This window comes from Pituophis catenifer, unplaced genomic scaffold (genome assembly GCF_029215685.1).
Source record: "Pituophis catenifer annectens isolate HBS135680 unplaced genomic scaffold, rPitCat1.0.hap2 SCAF_3, whole genome shotgun sequence".
Classification (NCBI taxonomy): domain Eukaryota; kingdom Metazoa; phylum Chordata; class Lepidosauria; order Squamata; family Colubridae; genus Pituophis; species Pituophis catenifer.
In genome coordinates, this window is record NW_027256883.1 from 129,974,122 (window position 1) to 129,991,753 (window position 17,632).

Below are 17,632 nucleotides of genomic sequence, written 5' to 3' on the forward strand. Positions count from 1 at the left end.
GGACTACAATAATTAGCCACTTGGGGAAACAAAATTCGTAACTGAATAATTCTGAAATATTACTGTGGAAGCAACTGATAAGCCATGAGCTTATCATTTCCAAAATATTATTATGGAAACAAATAAAAGCCATGAGCTTATCATTTCAAGCCAATATCAAAGAGAAAATTCCCTTAAAATTCCTAGATAAGTATGTCAAACTGACGGCCTGTGGGCAGGATGTGACACGTGCCGACCATGCCCACCCAGCTCCATGAAGGGAAAAAACATTGTGATACGTCATGTGACAGCAACATGATGCGGCGAGTTTGACACCCGTGATCTAGAGTTTCCAATGTCATAAATGTTTGTGTCAGGACTTACTTTCTCAAGTGATGATCTGTACACTTCATTCTCATTTCCTTTAAATTGTTTAATGAGCATCACAAAATTAACACAATCCTATAAATCATGGATAAGCAGATGTGTTTATCATCATTCCTCATTTGTTATTACAGTGGTCAATTTCATTATCTTCCATTTCTGCCTACCTTAATGCTACAAATGACATACTTCGTCTCACCTATACACAGAGAAGTTGTTGCAAAAAAAAAAATTATGTAAAATGCATATATTACGTAAAATGCTTCTTTTTTCAGATTAAATTATAGAGTTTTACTGCATCAAGCAAAGGCTCAAAAATATTAATATGAATGTGCCTTGGACGAGCATATCTTGTTTCATTTCTAACCTTCAAAGAAGAGTATACACATTTATATAGTAAAACAACAGCACACATAAGACTACTTTACAAAACTACTTTAGAACATTAAAATGTAAGATACAGAACTTCTTTCAAAAGCAATCTAAGAATTGAAGAACTTCAGTGAACACAATAAGCTGGTTAAGGAAGAAAGTCATAATTGCAATAAAGATTAAACAAAATAGTTAAAAAATAAAGAGTTGGAAAAAGACCAAAATGTCAGAAGTGTAGACAGAAACATCTCATTATTTTATAAGTCACTTCTGAAATTCCACTTAAGTTACAGGTGCTATATCCTCAAAAGACAAATCAACAGGAACAAAATAATTGTTCCTATTACTTCAAGATCAGTTGTTTAGTAAAAACTTTTAAGAAAAATTCCTTCAAATAAAAACCCAAAAGTGCTCTACTGCTCCCATATTGGGTTTATTTTTGGCTGTTTGCAGCCAAAAATAAATGTGTTTATCTGTTTGGCTGTATTTATCTTATACTAAATACTGAAAAGAGAAACTATTTTAAATACTAGATAAATATTGGTTATTTAATATTTATTTAACATATAAATATTAAATAGATTTAAAAATCAACAAAAAGTAATTTATGATAAAGTTTGAATTATTTTTGATGTTCATGTTTATTATTTCAGCTGTTTAGTCACAAGCTCTGGTAATAAACTCGGTATCTAAGGCCACACTTGCTCCTTCTGTTGCCAAATGTATGTGTGATTAAAACAATGGAAATGTTATGTAAGAGCAAGTACTGACAAATCAACATTTGAAATATATCCAGAAGTATGAAGAAATGTTGGGAAAAATGAGAAAAAACAAGAGTCAAAGGGGATTAAGATGCTCAATAAGAAAAAAGAAAAAAAGAAAAATCCGTGAAAACCAGAAGTGGATGAAGAATGGAACTGAGTACTTAAGAAATAAGTACTTAAGTAAGCAAATAAATAAGTTGTGAGGAAGAACTGAAGTGCACACAAGCAACAAGCACTTTGTTGCGCAAATATTTTATAATCATTTCTCAAGGATTCTCAGTTCTCATAAACACATATAGCCAATATGTCTTCTCTGTTTTAACTGACTTCAATTTTTCTAAATATTTTTCATTTTACTATTTTTGGTGCTGTTGAATTATGGTTACTAATAAAATTTTATTTGAAATTGATATTAAAGTTGCTAGGAAAAATTTCAATAAGCTCTTTGATCCCTGGAAATGAGGAAGACTTAAGGAACCTCTTCTTGGAAGTAAAATTTATTATCAGCCCAGTAAAAGATACAAATTTGAGATAGCAATGTACTCTTATCTTTCTAGACTCAAAACTTTGGTGACATTAGCCAAGAAAAGAAATCCTTGCCAGTTAGAAAAAAGGTTATAGCAAACCTTGACAAAATATTAAAGGACAAAAACATGTGTATTATGAATTTACGAAATATATGGTTTTTCCTGTTGTAACATATGGCTGTGAAAGCTGGACTGTCAAACTAAATAACATTTTGCTGCCAGCTCCACACATTAATCTCTTGATTACAATTTAGGGTTTGTGCTCTCTACTTCTAGAAAATTTGCTAAATTTCTGAAAGGTTGCTGCATTTCCAAACTTTCTGTGGAAGCATTTTGAAGTCTGAAAACCCATGACTGAAATTTATGATATGAAATACTGGGATGATTTAGCCTTTCCTATTATGCACAGTATATTAATTATTTGAGTTTTAATTTGCTAAGACAAACTTCCCTATGTGTCAAGTTCAATTCCTAGTGACTTTACAGATGTCCTATAGGTTGTTGGCTTACAACACCATTCCAAAGTTCTAATGGCTGCCCTCCCCTGCAGGCAAATGACATTTCAGACAATTGGCAACCAGCCTGCATTTACAGCTGTTTGCAGCATCCAGCAGTCAAGTGACTCAATTTACGCCATTTTTGCTGAAAAAAGGAGTTTATTTGGTTAATAATTCATTGTGTGTTAACATAAATCATTTTTAATTTAAAGTAACTCTATTTCCCTTCCCCCAAAATTGTGAGAAGACTGGCGTTTTATATTTTTGCAAATTTCTTTAATGTCTAGTTTAATAGAAGGCAACTGGATTATTATATCTTCTATATTCAATCTGTGGTGATATGTTGTTTTGGTTGAAATATATGAAAAAAAATCTGGTCTCACGGAGATATGTAGTTGGAAAAAAGATTATTTTAACAGGTAACTGGATATTTTTTAGGTAACTGAATATTGTTCTCTGGCACTATACTAAAAGTCGACAAATGATAGTTTCTTAAAGGTTAGTTGTAATGTGGAATCTGAAATTATATTAATGAACTTTTCGTAGTCTGTTGCATTAAAATCCATTGGTTTATCATGTGCTTTAAATGGATCTTTTATCCATGTAAAATTCTGTAACATCATTCATTAGTCATCTGAAAAACATTGGTTCATTGAGTTATGCAGATCTTCCAAATGTCGACCCATTTCATTAAAAATATTGGTTCACTAAGTTATGCAAATCTTCCAAATGTCGGCCCATTTTATTATATCATACCAAAAAAAATCACATTCATTAATACCACCACTGATATGATCAGAAAAGTCTTAAAATGTTGGGGAGCTGTCAAATTCATAGTGGCTGATACAAGCTTTTGTGAATTCTAATTTTCACTTGAAAGTTCAAATTTTAAATACTGTTGTTTTCTTTTAAGTGACAGGCCTCTTTTGAGAAAATGTTTGCCAAATACCAAGTCTGAATAATTAGAGTTTGTCAGTTGTTCTTTCAATTAAAAATGCTTCATAAAAAAAAACAGAGTTCAACTCACAATGCAAACACACTTGCTTTTTCTCAGCGTAAGCATTGTACTTTGGTGTGCAGCAGAAGCACTCGATATGTACTTTCCATTCCACCACATGGAATATTAAAAAGAAAACACATACTCAAGGGTCAAGATTTAATAAAACTAATAATTTTTACTGCTTCATCAAGGCCTTTTTAAAATGAAATTGGCTTCCCCCACCCCTGCACAAGTGAGTGGTGACAAAAAATACAATGACTACTAGTACAGTTTGGGGCCACTGCCTTTCCAGGATAAACGATGGGATTCAAAAAGTTATTCAAGTCTTGGAATACATTTGCACCATTCTGCTTGTTGCAAGCATTCATATGAAAGATCTTCTCTGATTATTAATTTGTGCCAGATAAATACAAGCAAAATGGCAAGTCCCACCACAGCTGTAGGTTCTTCCATTTGTAAGGCAGACTAGATTTAAATCAGTTACGTTAGTTTAATTATTTTTTTCATTATTTCTTTTCATCCAACAGGCATTCAGCAATGTCACTTCCACAAGATTTCAAACTATTTTGTGTGCTTCTGTAGCCAATACAACACGGTAACTTACTCTGTGAGAAGTGTTAATTGGCTCTTTAATTTCTAGTTTGAAATTTTTGGCTTTTAAAGAGCTTATCATGTCTGTTTAAAATATTTGATTCCTTTTTTTTTAAACTCTGAATGGTCTCACAATGACATGACAATTTAACTGCATCTTAAGACTATTCAAAATGTTCTTTTGCCTGATATAATAAGGTAAATTAACAGCAGCTATAAATATGAGGGAAAGATACGGTAGGTTTCATCATACTAGTTTCTTATTTACAGCTTCACCCAGTTTCTTTGGAGTAGATTTTTTCCTTCCATGAGTCAGAGATATGTCAAGTTTCAACTTTTTCAGTATTTTCAGGTGTAGTCAGTGCAGTTGTAGTACACTATCATTACAAGACAGTGAATCTTGTAATCTTGTTTTTTAAGCAAATGATCCATTCTAAATATAAGAAAATATATTATAAATTCTATTTTTGATAGAATAAAATATTACATTCTTAAATTATAAAAAAAATAGATAAAATTAAAAAAATATTATTGCAAAATAAGAGAACACGATATACTTACTTACTACTGTATTTCTGTATAGTTGCAAGGAAAACCTCAGGGTTACAAAACAACCATTTTTTGGATGATAATGAAATTACACAGATTATAGCAGATATAAAGTACCTAATAAGTGTACACTAGGAATACTGAGAACAAACAGAGTTGATTTCTGAAAATACATATATTTTTAACCTAAATTTTCTACCATCACAGAAAATTCTAGGTAACATAAGAATACAAAACTACACATTAGCTGTGAGAGTTGTGACATCTTTAAATATCATGTAATCTTTGGAAAACTGTACACCTAAGACAATAAGAGTGGAAAGGCCAAACAACATCTTAATATTATTTTGGAAATATTTTTGACCTCAGGGAGCCCTTGAAAAGATCTCAGGAACCCCTGGGGGTCCACAGACTACTCTGAGAAATGCTACTACAGTCAATTATGGATACGGTATTTCCAAAGTCTCAAAAGTCCTATTCACTTTCTAAAGCTGACGATATAGAATAATCATTTTGAAGGCTGCATCTACCTCTCACAATTTCAATTTTATGTTTTAATTGTATGCCACCCAGAATCGCTCTGTAAGTGAGATGAGTGATTTTCAAATTTGATTGATAGATAGATAGATAGATTAGATGATAGATAGATAAGATAGATAGATAAATTGCTGAATATGTTCTTGCAGGTGCAGCCAACATGGCCAATAGTGAGGAATTTTTGAAAGATGAGAGTTAGTAAAATACACTCCAGAGAGAGGCAGCTATTAGGAAAACGCAATTTGTGGCAAAGAATCAAAACACAAATAACTAAGCACTGATATCCATATCCTCCATACATTGAATCTCTTTCCTCGTGATTTCTTTACAAAGCTATGAAACAACAGCTTCAAGCTACTTATGTGCATAACATGCAGCTGCATCATTGATGCTATGCTACAACCCTAATCCAATTTATTGCAAATAATGCCGACATCACAAAATATTATTTCATTCTAATCTCAACTTCAAATTTTTAAAAGTATTTTAAAAGTTGTTTAAAACATTATTTCAATTCCACTGAACAAAAGTCAATAGCATGTAGAATATTCTATCATCCTTCGATAGAATATGATAGAATCAAATTGTTCTTTCTATCCAAAGGTCAGGGCAGACATATTCTGCTTTTTAAATTACACATATAAAATTGTCTCCCACTTATTTCCCTATTGTGGGGCAACAAATATTACCATGTTTCCCCGAAAATAAGACCCTGTCTTATATTTTTTTGAACCCTGAAATAAGCACTTGGCCTTATTGCCATGTGCTCAAAAGCCTGATTGGGCTTATTATCAGGGGATGTCTTATTTTGGGGGAAGTCAATTCATCATGCTTAGGGAGTATCAAGTTTGCAGTGTCTTATTTTCCAAACAGAAGTTCATATAATGTATACAGTATTTATTATTTATCCCAATGAAAGAACATAAAATATACTTCAGTAGTATGGTTTATTTTTGTTATCTCTAAGGACACCATTTAGAATAGAAAAATCCATTTTTGTAGGCTACAGGATCACCCTTTGTACAGGTTGTTTTTTTCTTCTCATGGGCTACAGTAGACAAATTGTTTCACACAAAGAGGCAGAACAGGGATTATCTTTTTTACAACTGGGTATTTTCCCCAACTTTATTAAATATATTTAAACTTATTATTTATTTATTTCCTCCCTAAAAATGGCAGATCATATCACTATTTTTTTTCCCCAGGAAACTAATTTCAAGGGTGCAGCTGGCCATCCTGAGTGACAGATATTTCAGATTATGCTGTACTTTACAGAAATTTCAAGTCCCATACGTAGGTGGGGGAAAGAAAAGAATCAACAATATTTGGAGTGCTCTGCATATAATGTTTTGCTCAAAAAGCAACATTATTGACATTCTTTGGAATTGTAATATAGGTGATGTTCAATGCTACTTCATTCATAGGAGAAGGGGAAAACCAATACCATCACCATCATCATTTGGTCCATTGTAAAATCAGAAACAGTTTGATTTAAAATATGTATTTTTCTGATCAACAAGCTATTTTAAATTCAGGAAAAATTAAACTTCCTTCACAGAATTTGATTTGAATACTTTATGAATTTGCTCAAGAAACATACCCTTAACCAACTGTTGATCTTTGACACTATAGCAACAAGTGAACATTTGTTCTGAAGGAATGCAAAATATGTGATGGGGAGGGGATATGGTCATAATTTTAAATCAGTTGGATAGACTTCACAAAGAAATACAGATTATTATCTAAATTAAATATACACTGCATTTACTTTAAAGGATTTTGTTTTCATATACATTTACTGACCCACTGCAATACTGCACATTAATTTTTTTTACAATTTTGTGATAAGATTGTGTTATAACTGTTTAAATATCTGAACGTGGATTATACAAAGTGATTTTTTAATCTAATTGTCAATAATTTAATAGCATAGATAATCCTCCACACAGAAATCAAAAAGAATTGCTGGGGTTAGGAGACAAATATTACCTTGGGTAGCCAGCAATATTTTATTATCACATTTCAAAATTTCAAACTATAGTACCAGAATCCCACTACAAGATATAGACATCATTTTGAAATAGGTCCTCCTTTGACGTTTATTCTCTCTAATCAGAATTACATACACAGAAAAGTTGATATACTGAGATTGTTTTAGTCTTAGATTTTCTGACAATTAAGATCAACTGTAGAAAACATCCTGGATTCACATGTAGATTATTGCAAAGAGGTAAGTCACTTGGCAGCCAATAAATTCCCTGCTTCACCTGACTTTAAATTTGGCATGCTGTAAAGCAATATTTGAGGGATTATCATGTGCAAAGATTGTCTGCATATGCTGTGTATGTATGTGCTTTTTGTTATTTTAATGCGTTTTGGGAAAATGCACCTTTCTGTATCTTGGCAAAAAAGACAATTTTGGCATTGATATTTTTCTCAGCACCCCATGCATATTTTTAAAATTGGGTGCCATGTATGAGTACCTGTGATCTTAAATACTGCTTATTTCACAATAATGTATTTGATAGTTCCCAGAGGTCGGAAAACGTTTTATTTACTTAGAATACAGGTGGGCAAACCACAAGCTACAGAGTAGAATTCAAGATGCCATCTCAGCAACTGCCACTAAATGTTGCATTTACTGTATGTCTACCATTCAGCAGATTGAGAACCCCACTAGTTTCCTGAAGGAGGTAGCACATAGTGATAATCTCTCCAACAGATGTCAGATTACTGTATTTTAGCCTTCAGTCTAAAAGAAATCACTTATTTTTTATTAAATTTATGTGCCGCCCATCTCATGCTTTGAGGCAATCTGAATGGCTTAGACAGTATAAGATTTTTAACTTGCTTCATATATTAAAACTAGTTGGATGCCCGTGCTTCGCTACAAAACTGTGATCAGGCGTGATAAATTGACACTTAAAGCCTGAAACTTTAGGCATCAGAGTGTGTTAATATAAGGCAACTGACAGTTGGAAAAGAAGAGGAGTAGAATGTCCCAGGCCGCAGGCCGGATGAGTCACGCACTGACCACGCCCACACCCAGTTTATGGAAGGGATAGCATCAGAGTGTGTTAATATAAGGCAACTGGCAGTTGGAAGAGTTCTTTTCAGGTGGGGAGGGGGAGTAGAACGTCTAACTCCTTAGCATTAGAGCATGTGAATATAATACTGTATTTGAAATACTAATGATTTGATGGTCATTTCGAAAAATCCTTTCTTAGCGAGCACCTAGAATCCAAGAGGAACATACGTACCAAATTTCAAGTTTGTAGGCTTTACCATTCTGGAGATTTCATGATGAGTGAGTGGTATTTGGCTTTTATATATATATAAATTAAAAGCAAACTAATATTTTATTTAGTTTCATTAAAATTATTTTTTAATTTCAAATTGAATAGTTAAAGACATTGTAACATTGTTTTTCCACCTATATCAAATGGAATCAATTCAATCAAGATCCCTAAGAGGTCATATCTGGCGCACCACTGATAAGCACCAGCCAAAGAATCCACCTGGACAAAAGAAAGCAATGTTGAATTCTTAGTTTACTTATGAATTTTTCTAATTGGTCTCAGATAAAGTCATATATTCCATGTTAAATATACCTTATAAAACCATCAAAATGCAGAAGTGATTTGAGTTCCCTGAGAAAAAAACTGGAAACACAAATTCCAAATTACTTTTTCAAGCCTGAAAAAATACCACTATTCATGAACACACCAAAAACACTCAGACAAATTGATCATTCTTTTATTTGCTTTATAAAACCAATTGTTTCCATTATATAGTAAATTCTAATTTCAATACATATCATGTTGGTTATATTTGTTTAGTGATTAAAAAAGCACTCAGTGCTCCATTAAATGTCTTCACACTTTTAAAGTATAGGCAGCCATCATCAAACAAAACAATGTTACCAAAATCATATACATAAGAATGTTAGTATCATCATATATATTTGAATGTAAGCACAAAATAGGCAAATCTACCAAAGTAGTTTTTCCTACACTTCCATTAATAGTGGATTTTACAATGCAATTCTCAGTTCAAAATGCATAGCTTTAGGGAATTTTTTTGCATTTTAATTTTTTTAAATGGCACTATAGAATAAGGTTAAAAAATTATATCCAACCACAAACTAAATTTACAAATTAGGAAGAGACTGTTACTACAAGTCTAGTAAATTTGTAATGGTGACAACAATGGTTGCTGTAGCTTAAAGTATTCAGAGGGATCCAATTGGAGAAATCTATATTAAATAACAAAACAATTTGTTGGCATTTTTATCTTTGCACACTCCCATTTTCTTATTCACTATAATAGCAATGGCACTTAGACTTATATACCACTTTACAGTGCTTTACAGCCCTCTCTAAACAGTTTACAGTTAGCATATTGCCCCTAACAATTTGGGTCCTCATTTTAACCACATCGGAAGGATGGAAGGCTGGGTCAACTTTGAGCCTAGTGAGATTTGAACTGCCAAATTTCAGTCAGCCAGCAGTAAGCAGAAGTAGTCTGCAGTACTGCATTCTAACCACTGCACCACCGTGGCTCATAATATGCTCAGAAATGTGTGCTTCTATTTTTGCTTAATCATAACTTCTCATAGTATCCATCTCATCAAATTATGCTTAATATTTATTGTAGTTTATCAGAAATAAGCCTACCAAAAAAATCAAGATTTCAAACAAGCATTTTTGTTATATTTAATGGTATTCAAACTAAATAATTTAAATTAATTTTTGCAGCTACATAGTATGAAGGAGAAATTGCTAATTGCAACTCAAATCCCTCTTAATATATCAGTATTAGCATAAAACCGCCTTCACATTATTTCATGTATCATTATATTGTTGACTTTTTGCCATTAGTAGACCCAGAAGATAATCCCTTTGATACTAATGTATCTTTTAGGGGGATTTTTATTGATCTGAATATATAGGATCATAATCAAAACCATTCAAAATCCAAACATTCATGGAACGTAATACACAGAAATCTTGCATAATATTTATGCAATATTCAGATTTGCCCAAAGGCTCTAATTTTCTCTAGGGAAAATTCATATTTGATTATGATTCTCACCTCAGCATGAAGACTTTTTCTCTGAAATACAACATCTTCCCAAATTGTAAGGTGCCTATTGCTTACAAGCTCCCCAAAAAGTAATATAGTCTCTGAAAGCATAGTTAAAACTTATTAGAACTTTTGGTAGCAGTTCTTCTGTATTCAGTGAAATAATTATTTCACTAATATACAATCTCTACAATATTTTTACAGATAGTACCATCAAGTTGCTTAAGGTGTACAAATTAAAATTTTAATTTAAAAATACAGTCATCCATGTTCATCTAATCTAGAGAAACAGGCAAGAACTACAGTATGGAATTAATATCAAATGCTGTGATATGAATCACATGTCATTTGAAGCCATAATGTGGATTTTATTTGCTTTGTTATTTGAACTCATCCACTGAGGTTTAAAAGCTATTGGTTGTAACTTAATGTGCAAATGTATTTTGAGATTGTATTTGTTTGTCTATTGACAATTGTATCAATAAAGTCAATTTAATTGTTAACAGCTCAAAAGAAACCTTAAGTCACTGATAGTTCTTTCAAAACTACAGAAGATCTATTATAATTTTATCTGACCTTTTTATACAGGCTGCAAACATACCTAATTGCCTCTATTTTTCCCACAACAACCCTGTTAGGTCATGCTGCACAAAGTGGTTATATTCTTAAGAAATACATACACTGCTCAGTTTAAGATATTCATTAATTACTTTGCAAAGAATATGCGGTATTTCAATCTGAAAGCCTCACCAACTGAGAGAGACAGAGATTTATTCCTCAATTGCCTATTTTTATCTTTTCATATAGAGTGCATTTAACCAACCACCTTTCTTGACTCATTTGACAGGAAAACTACTGTTTTCTCAGAACCCACAGATACATTAACACATAAGTTATTACACTTACATAAGAAGACTAAGTAGAATAGAAATAACTGGCGATAAATATTTTATAATGTTCAAAATTAAAAAAGAAATCTTTCTAACAATACAATCTGTAAGTGCTATTAAACTACAGTTTAGCATTATGCCCAAACTGTGCAAAATCCTTCCTTTCTGAGTAGCAAAATAATAAGCTACTTCCCTCTAAGGAGAAAACACAGTCAAAAGGCATTTGCTGTTTCCATATGCTGGCAGTAAGTGGCAAAAATGTCTTATCAATTTTTGATTTGAAAAGGTAGTTCATTTTAATAAAAAAAAAGTTCAAGTAAAATGTCAAAGCTGTGACAATAAGGGAAAGCCATTCATACTTGAAAGTATTACTAAGCTAAAGAAGCAATGAGAAATCCATTTAAATCAAAACCTTCATTGCTGACTTTCAGTTCCTATGCAATGTTTCACACAGGAAGTTAGCAAAGTAAAAGCCACAATTTCCTGTAAATTACAAACATACCCTAGAGAAGTTTACCACTGTTCCACCTTAACATTCCTAGAGTCATATTTTACTAAACACTTTGCTACAAGTACACATATAAAATGAGAAGTTACCAAGAAGTATCTGACATACCTGAAGTAATGGCTTCTCTCAAATTCAGTAGAATATCTGCAAATTTTCTGACATCGTTCACCAGCTGCATGATATAGTCTGGATCCACAATCATGCTGTCATAGCCGTCAAAGTTTGAGCTAATGCTGCTCAGAGAACTACTTTTGATATTGCGCCCCATCCCCCAGTTTCCTGTATTAGAGATGGGGAAGAAATTGGAGGTAGACAGTTTAGTTAATCCTAAACCACGCTTGTTGCTGTCACCGTTCTGTCGCAACATCCCAGCTACTGCAGAGCTTTTGAAATTTCCAGAGCTAACATTCAGTGGTACTTAGGGTCCATCTGCCAAGCAACAGAGATCTGAAAAAACAAAAACAAAAACAAACTTAAGCCAGCTATAAAAAAATGATTTTGAACATTATTCAAGAGCTGCATTATTGATAAACTTTTTCCAATATTGGAAAATATTTTTCAGTTCAAGACGAATGGTGCCATTTAAAATTTTGACAAAATTGTTGGTATCTAACTTACACTCTTATAAAGTCATTTTAAACTTGTTTCCACATCTAAGCGTAAATATTTCTAAAATTAGAAATATTAAAAAGCATATCTCAAAGTTTAAGAAATTCTCATTCAAGTGGTAACTTGAAGCACCTGCAAAAGCCCAACATTGTAGATTTCATGAAAGAAAAAATTATAAATATTTAAACCATGATTTCTCCCATTTCCAATGTGATTCAATTCAATTCACTCCTATGAACACCTTCAAGCTTATAAATAGAATTTAAGACACATTATAATAATATATATATATTGTTTTTACTATATAGCTATTTACAAATCTTATTTTAAGCCATTCAGTTTAGGTTATAAAAAGTAAGTAACAAATTAAATGTAAGTATAATTATTTAATATGCCACTCAATTTTATGAAGAAGGTAGTATTTTAAATTAGAATTCAGTTAAAATATTTAGGGGATATATAATATAGAAAAAGGCTTAAATAGAAATTTCAAATACTTTCTAGCTAATACTCGAACATGTATATTTGCATTCTTTGAAAAAAGAAAAATTCTCTGAACCTTTTACACTTCTTTAATTTTAGGCACACACATGATATCATACCCTAATATATAAAAAAAATGCCATGTCAACATCATATCCTGATGCACTTAACTTTATGGAAAGATGATGGTAGATAGGAGCTCTCTTTAAACTATATTGTGCAAAAACTCTTTAATTTCCTATGTGTGTTTTCAAAGCCAGAATAATATTCTGCAATCTTATCCTTCCACTTAACTATTTCCCTCTTTTAAAACATAATGACTACTAGCGAGACAAGCAAAACTTGCTCAACACAGACAGCTCTTGTGGCTTTGTATCCTAAATATGCAGGTCCTATTTAGAATCAGGCTCATTTTAAAATATGTAAAATGCTTCCTCTCATACTTGTTAATTGAAACTTGCTCTCAACCCACATTATAAAAGACAACTTTTTAAGATACACAAACACGCTTTAGAATCTCCTGTCCAGCTCATGCCTACCTTACACAATATTAGATAACTTTTTTTCTACAATTATCCAAGCAAGGACAGCAACTATCATAAAATACTTTCTCTATATATAAAAATTATATATATATATATATATATATATATATATATATATATATATATATATATATATATATATATATATATATAATCAGTATAAATCCTTTCCTTAGCTTGTTAAGGCCCTAAGGCACTGATCTGTATATTTTGGGAGGGAGGGAGGGGGGAAATCCCTCTTATATTTCATCATCCAGAAGCAGAACTACCGCCCCTAAGGGGGAGGGGGGGAAGCCTCCATTCCTTCCAAAGTAATAAGGTCTTATCAGTTTATAGGACCCATTTATCTTGTACGTTCCCTTAGAATTAGCGTTCCTCCCGATGGGGCTCTTGGCCATACCCACAAGCTCACTTCCCAGTTCTCGCAACCACCGTAACTTTTGAGAAAAGCAGAAGTGGAGGCAGATTTCAGAAGGCAGCAAGGTTTCTCAAGACCAACGAACCTACCCGGTAGGGTTTACAAGGGAAGGGAGAATCGGACAGCTGGGTTTTTTTAATCAAACGAAAGGCAAGAGAGAGGCAAGGCAAGGAACCCGGCCGAAGAGTTATAGTTGTTGACAAATACACACGCAGGGAGCGAGGAGTAAACCCTCCCGGGTTTCAGCGAGGGAAGGAGGCGCCTGGCTACACACCCGCCCCTTCAAAGAAATAGCTGGCATTCCTCGCGGGGCGGACGGGCACACACACACACACACACACGCTCGCCCTCCGAAATTCATTTCCCCCCACCCCACCCCCTTTTTTTCCTTGGCTTTTTTTTTTTCCTTTCCCCAGGCGCCGCAGGCCGTCTAGGGCTCTCCTTACCCAGCCCGTGCAAGTGCAGTCAGCTGCCAAATCGCACGTTTCCTCTCCTCCCACTGAGGTTCAAGCTCCGGATTTAAATACAACCGAAAGGGGACGCTGGGGCTACGAACAGGACAGGGGAGGGGAGAGGGGAAAGGGAGGGAAGGAAGGAAGGAAGGAAGGAAGGAAGGGAGGGAGGGAGGTCGAGGGGAAGAGTAAGAAACTTATCAGGTAAACTCAACAGGCAAGGGCGGAAAAAACAGGGAACTGGGAATACGCCCCCTTTCCTTTAACACGGGGGGGAAAGGGGGAAAGTGGTTTTAAAAACAAGTCCCAAAACCCAGCGACGGACGGTTCTTCAAAACCGGCTGCCGAGCTGAGAAGCGACGGACGCCCTTACTCGCGAGGCCAGAAGGTAGCCCAGCCGCTGCTGCTCCTCCTCCTCAGGCTTTCTCTCCGTCTGCGCTGCCGTTACTGCGCGCGGTTGAAGAGAACTGAGGGGAGGGGAGAGGGGGCGCGCGCGCGGTTGACAGCAAGACGTTCGCGAACTCGGACGACTCAACCCCAACCTCTCCCCCCCCCCTCCCCACGCCCCCACTCGTTTCTGCTTACCCGATAGACCGGCTGAGGCGTGGCGGGGAGAACGAGGCTATAGCCGGCTCGGAAGGAGCGGACTCGTCGCCTTCGGAACTGCGGGCAAAGCAAGCAGCGTCAGGAGCCGCTGCATCCCCTCCGTCCATTGAACTCAGCCTTTCCTCAACCCTCCCTTCACACGACGCCCTTGCCGGACTGGCTAACGCCGCCACCACCCACCCTCCCCAATCTCTCTCGCTCTCTCTCTCTCTCTAGTCCCGCCCTGCACGCTGAACCCGCCCCGCTCCTCTCAAAGCGACGTCTCCCATTGGGTACTTTCCACCCCCGGGGCGTGGCTTTCTGCAAAAGAGGCAGCAGGTACGGAGGGGGGGCGGGGACGTCAGACGCTGTTCTGGCCGAAAGAGGAGCGCTTGGTGGAACTCAGAGCGGCGGCGGCGCCGTTTCCGTTCCTTGGTTCGCACGGTTGTCAGGATCCTGGTCAGTACGCGGCCCGATAAAAGAGGCTGCCGCGTTATAAGTAACGAAAACACAGCGGGTCGGGGTGTAATGCAAACTCCTGGGCGGCGAGAGCACGTTTCGGTCCTGCGGCTGATGCAAAAACCACCCTGCTCATTTTGTGGTGCATGAACTTTAAAAAAAAAAACAAAACGTTAATGTTAACTTTTGCTTACGAGCTTCAAATTTCCTCTCTTCCTCTCCCCCCCTCCACACTTCCCCACGTTTGGAAATTAAAATATCGTGGTATAGCCATTTATTTAGTATTTGGAGAATGTCGAACACATCTTCCCTGCAGGCCAGCTAGCTCGTTCAATCTCCCCAAGGCTCCCCAAAATCCAGAAATATTCTGTCATCCATGGTCAACTATGCAGAAGAGCCCGAGCATCTTTCTAGAACTCTAATCCTGCGTTTTAGTGCGTGGCTGATTTCTTTGTGGCAGATCAGAAATGTATAATTAATAAGGCATTCAAGCTCCACGTGTTCATCCTTCATCTCCCCTAACTAGAGAACAAACGTCCCTTAATAACATTTTGTCTTCCATGGCCTCATGACATTGGCTTTGACTAATCCCCTGCCGGGTATCTGAAGCAGCTTAAAGTCATCCTGAGTCGTTTTTCTTTCTTTCCCTGTCACAATGTCGCCCTTGGGTGCAATCTGACATGCTTCACTGACCATGTGGTTGCTGACTTGGTCAGAGATTGGGATCTGCCCCAGTTCCTATTTATTACTTTGAACTTTTCTGAACATGCTGCTTCTCCTTAATTGGTCCATGGCTATTTTGCACCAAAGATGGGACATCCATCTGGCTTTCCATAAGGCTGTTTTCCAAGGGGTCCTTGTAAACACAAATATAATGCTCTTCTGAAAGAATGCTACTTTTGATTTTTACGCACAGATTTAGCACTAAGATTTATCTATTTAATCTACTTAAAAATCAGGATTAGGACTCTCTTCAAAGAGTAAAATATGCTATACAGAAGGTTGATTTAAACCAGGAAAGGGAGCTTGGTTCTGTCGGCAGTTTGAGTGCAATATTGTAGGCTAATTCTGCTGACTGCCAGCAGTTTGATTCTCATCAGCTCAAGCTTGACTCAGCCTTCCATCCTTCTGAGGTGGGTAAAATGAGGACCTAGATTGTTGGGGGGCAATATGCTGACTCTGTAAACTGCTTAGAAAGGGCTGTAAAGCACTGTGAAGCAGGATATAAGTCTAAGTGCTATTGCTATCACTACTGTCAAACATCATAGAGGCATCTACAACATCTGAAGCTTTTATTAAAATAAAATTCTGCTTCAGCCTGTGCCCTACCTTCAGAAGAATACTAAATTTGTGCTCAGAAGTAGCTGTGCTGACAGATCAGAGTAAAGAGCAGGGTTGTGGAAGCAGGATTTAACAAGGGTTGGAGTTCACAGATCTCAAGGGGGTACTGTTCTGCAAGATGGGCACAGCTACTGAGGTTTATTAAATCCCACAAGAAGAAAGGGCTTGAAGTCTGGGGCCTATTTAGCATTAGCTTAAGGTAGAAAAGGTCATTTTGAAAACTATGCTGACAGACAAAGGCGTATCATTCGTAGGACAGAATTAAGTGCAATCAAAATGGTGTTCTCTGGAAATCATGCTATCCAACTGGAGAAAGGACCTGAAATTGGGTGCTTCCAGATAGGTTGCAAATGTCTTCAACTGTTCCATTTTTTCCCCAGGCAACACTCCGGATATAGAAAGATCCTGTAGATCAGGAATGGGTAAAATGATATATTGTTGAGCAGCGTATCTCAACTCTCTCACCATCAGCCATGCTGGCTAGGATTTTGGGGGATTTAGATTTGCAACATCTGGAGGGTCGCAGGGTCCCCACCTTTATACTCTTATTCACCACAGTCTCTACAGCACAGCTACCAAAACAACAAAGACTATTTGAATACAGTAACATGCAGATTTTAATTATTTGGAAGGATAGGTGACCCTGGCTATAAAGATATTCCAAGAAATTATTTGAAAGTCAGCATTTTATTTTTCCATGAAAATGTATAGGTAAGCTTCATAGTAAAAAAAATAAACACTAGGTTAGGGTATTGTCCATCAAGTAAGACTATTTGCTAATGCAAATATATAAATGTACTTACATTTTTTTAAAAAAAAATCTATGTTATGTGAGGATTACATTTGGAATGTTTATATTCCTGTTGCCTCTCCTTTTGCCACATTCCTCGCAAGTATTATTATATTTTGATTACACGTTAGAGGCTGCAACCTGAGGATATATTCCTCTTGAACCTGGAGTTAGCCAGTGGTTTTGCTCATGTACCAGCCATTGCGGTAGGTAACATCTAATTATAGTGCATGAAAGTTTGCCCGGCCATCTGAGGAGGTCTCCTCT

General features: G+C 35.8%; 1 protein-coding gene across 3 annotated transcripts in view; it reads right to left on the reverse strand.

Annotated features, from left to right (window-relative positions):
- The window catches only part of ARHGAP29 (Rho GTPase activating protein 29), a 47,004-nt gene extending 32,075 nt beyond the window's left edge, over positions 1 to 14,929 (reverse strand). For 2 of the 3 annotated variants that reach the window (XM_070941183.1, XM_070941181.1), the window contains exons 1-2: positions 14,776 to 14,929; positions 11,792 to 12,130 (exon numbers count right to left, since the gene is read on the reverse strand). In XM_070941183.1, coding sequence (XP_070797284.1) covers positions 11,792 to 12,050 — 259 coding nt within the window. In that variant the 5' untranslated portion in view covers positions 12,051 to 12,130; positions 14,776 to 14,929. Of the gene's footprint in view, positions 1 to 11,791; positions 12,131 to 14,184; positions 14,260 to 14,775 lie in introns of those variants that run through there. The other variant, XM_070941182.1, reaches the window with a different exon arrangement.
- Positions 14,930 to 17,632: the final 2,703 nt, after the last annotated feature.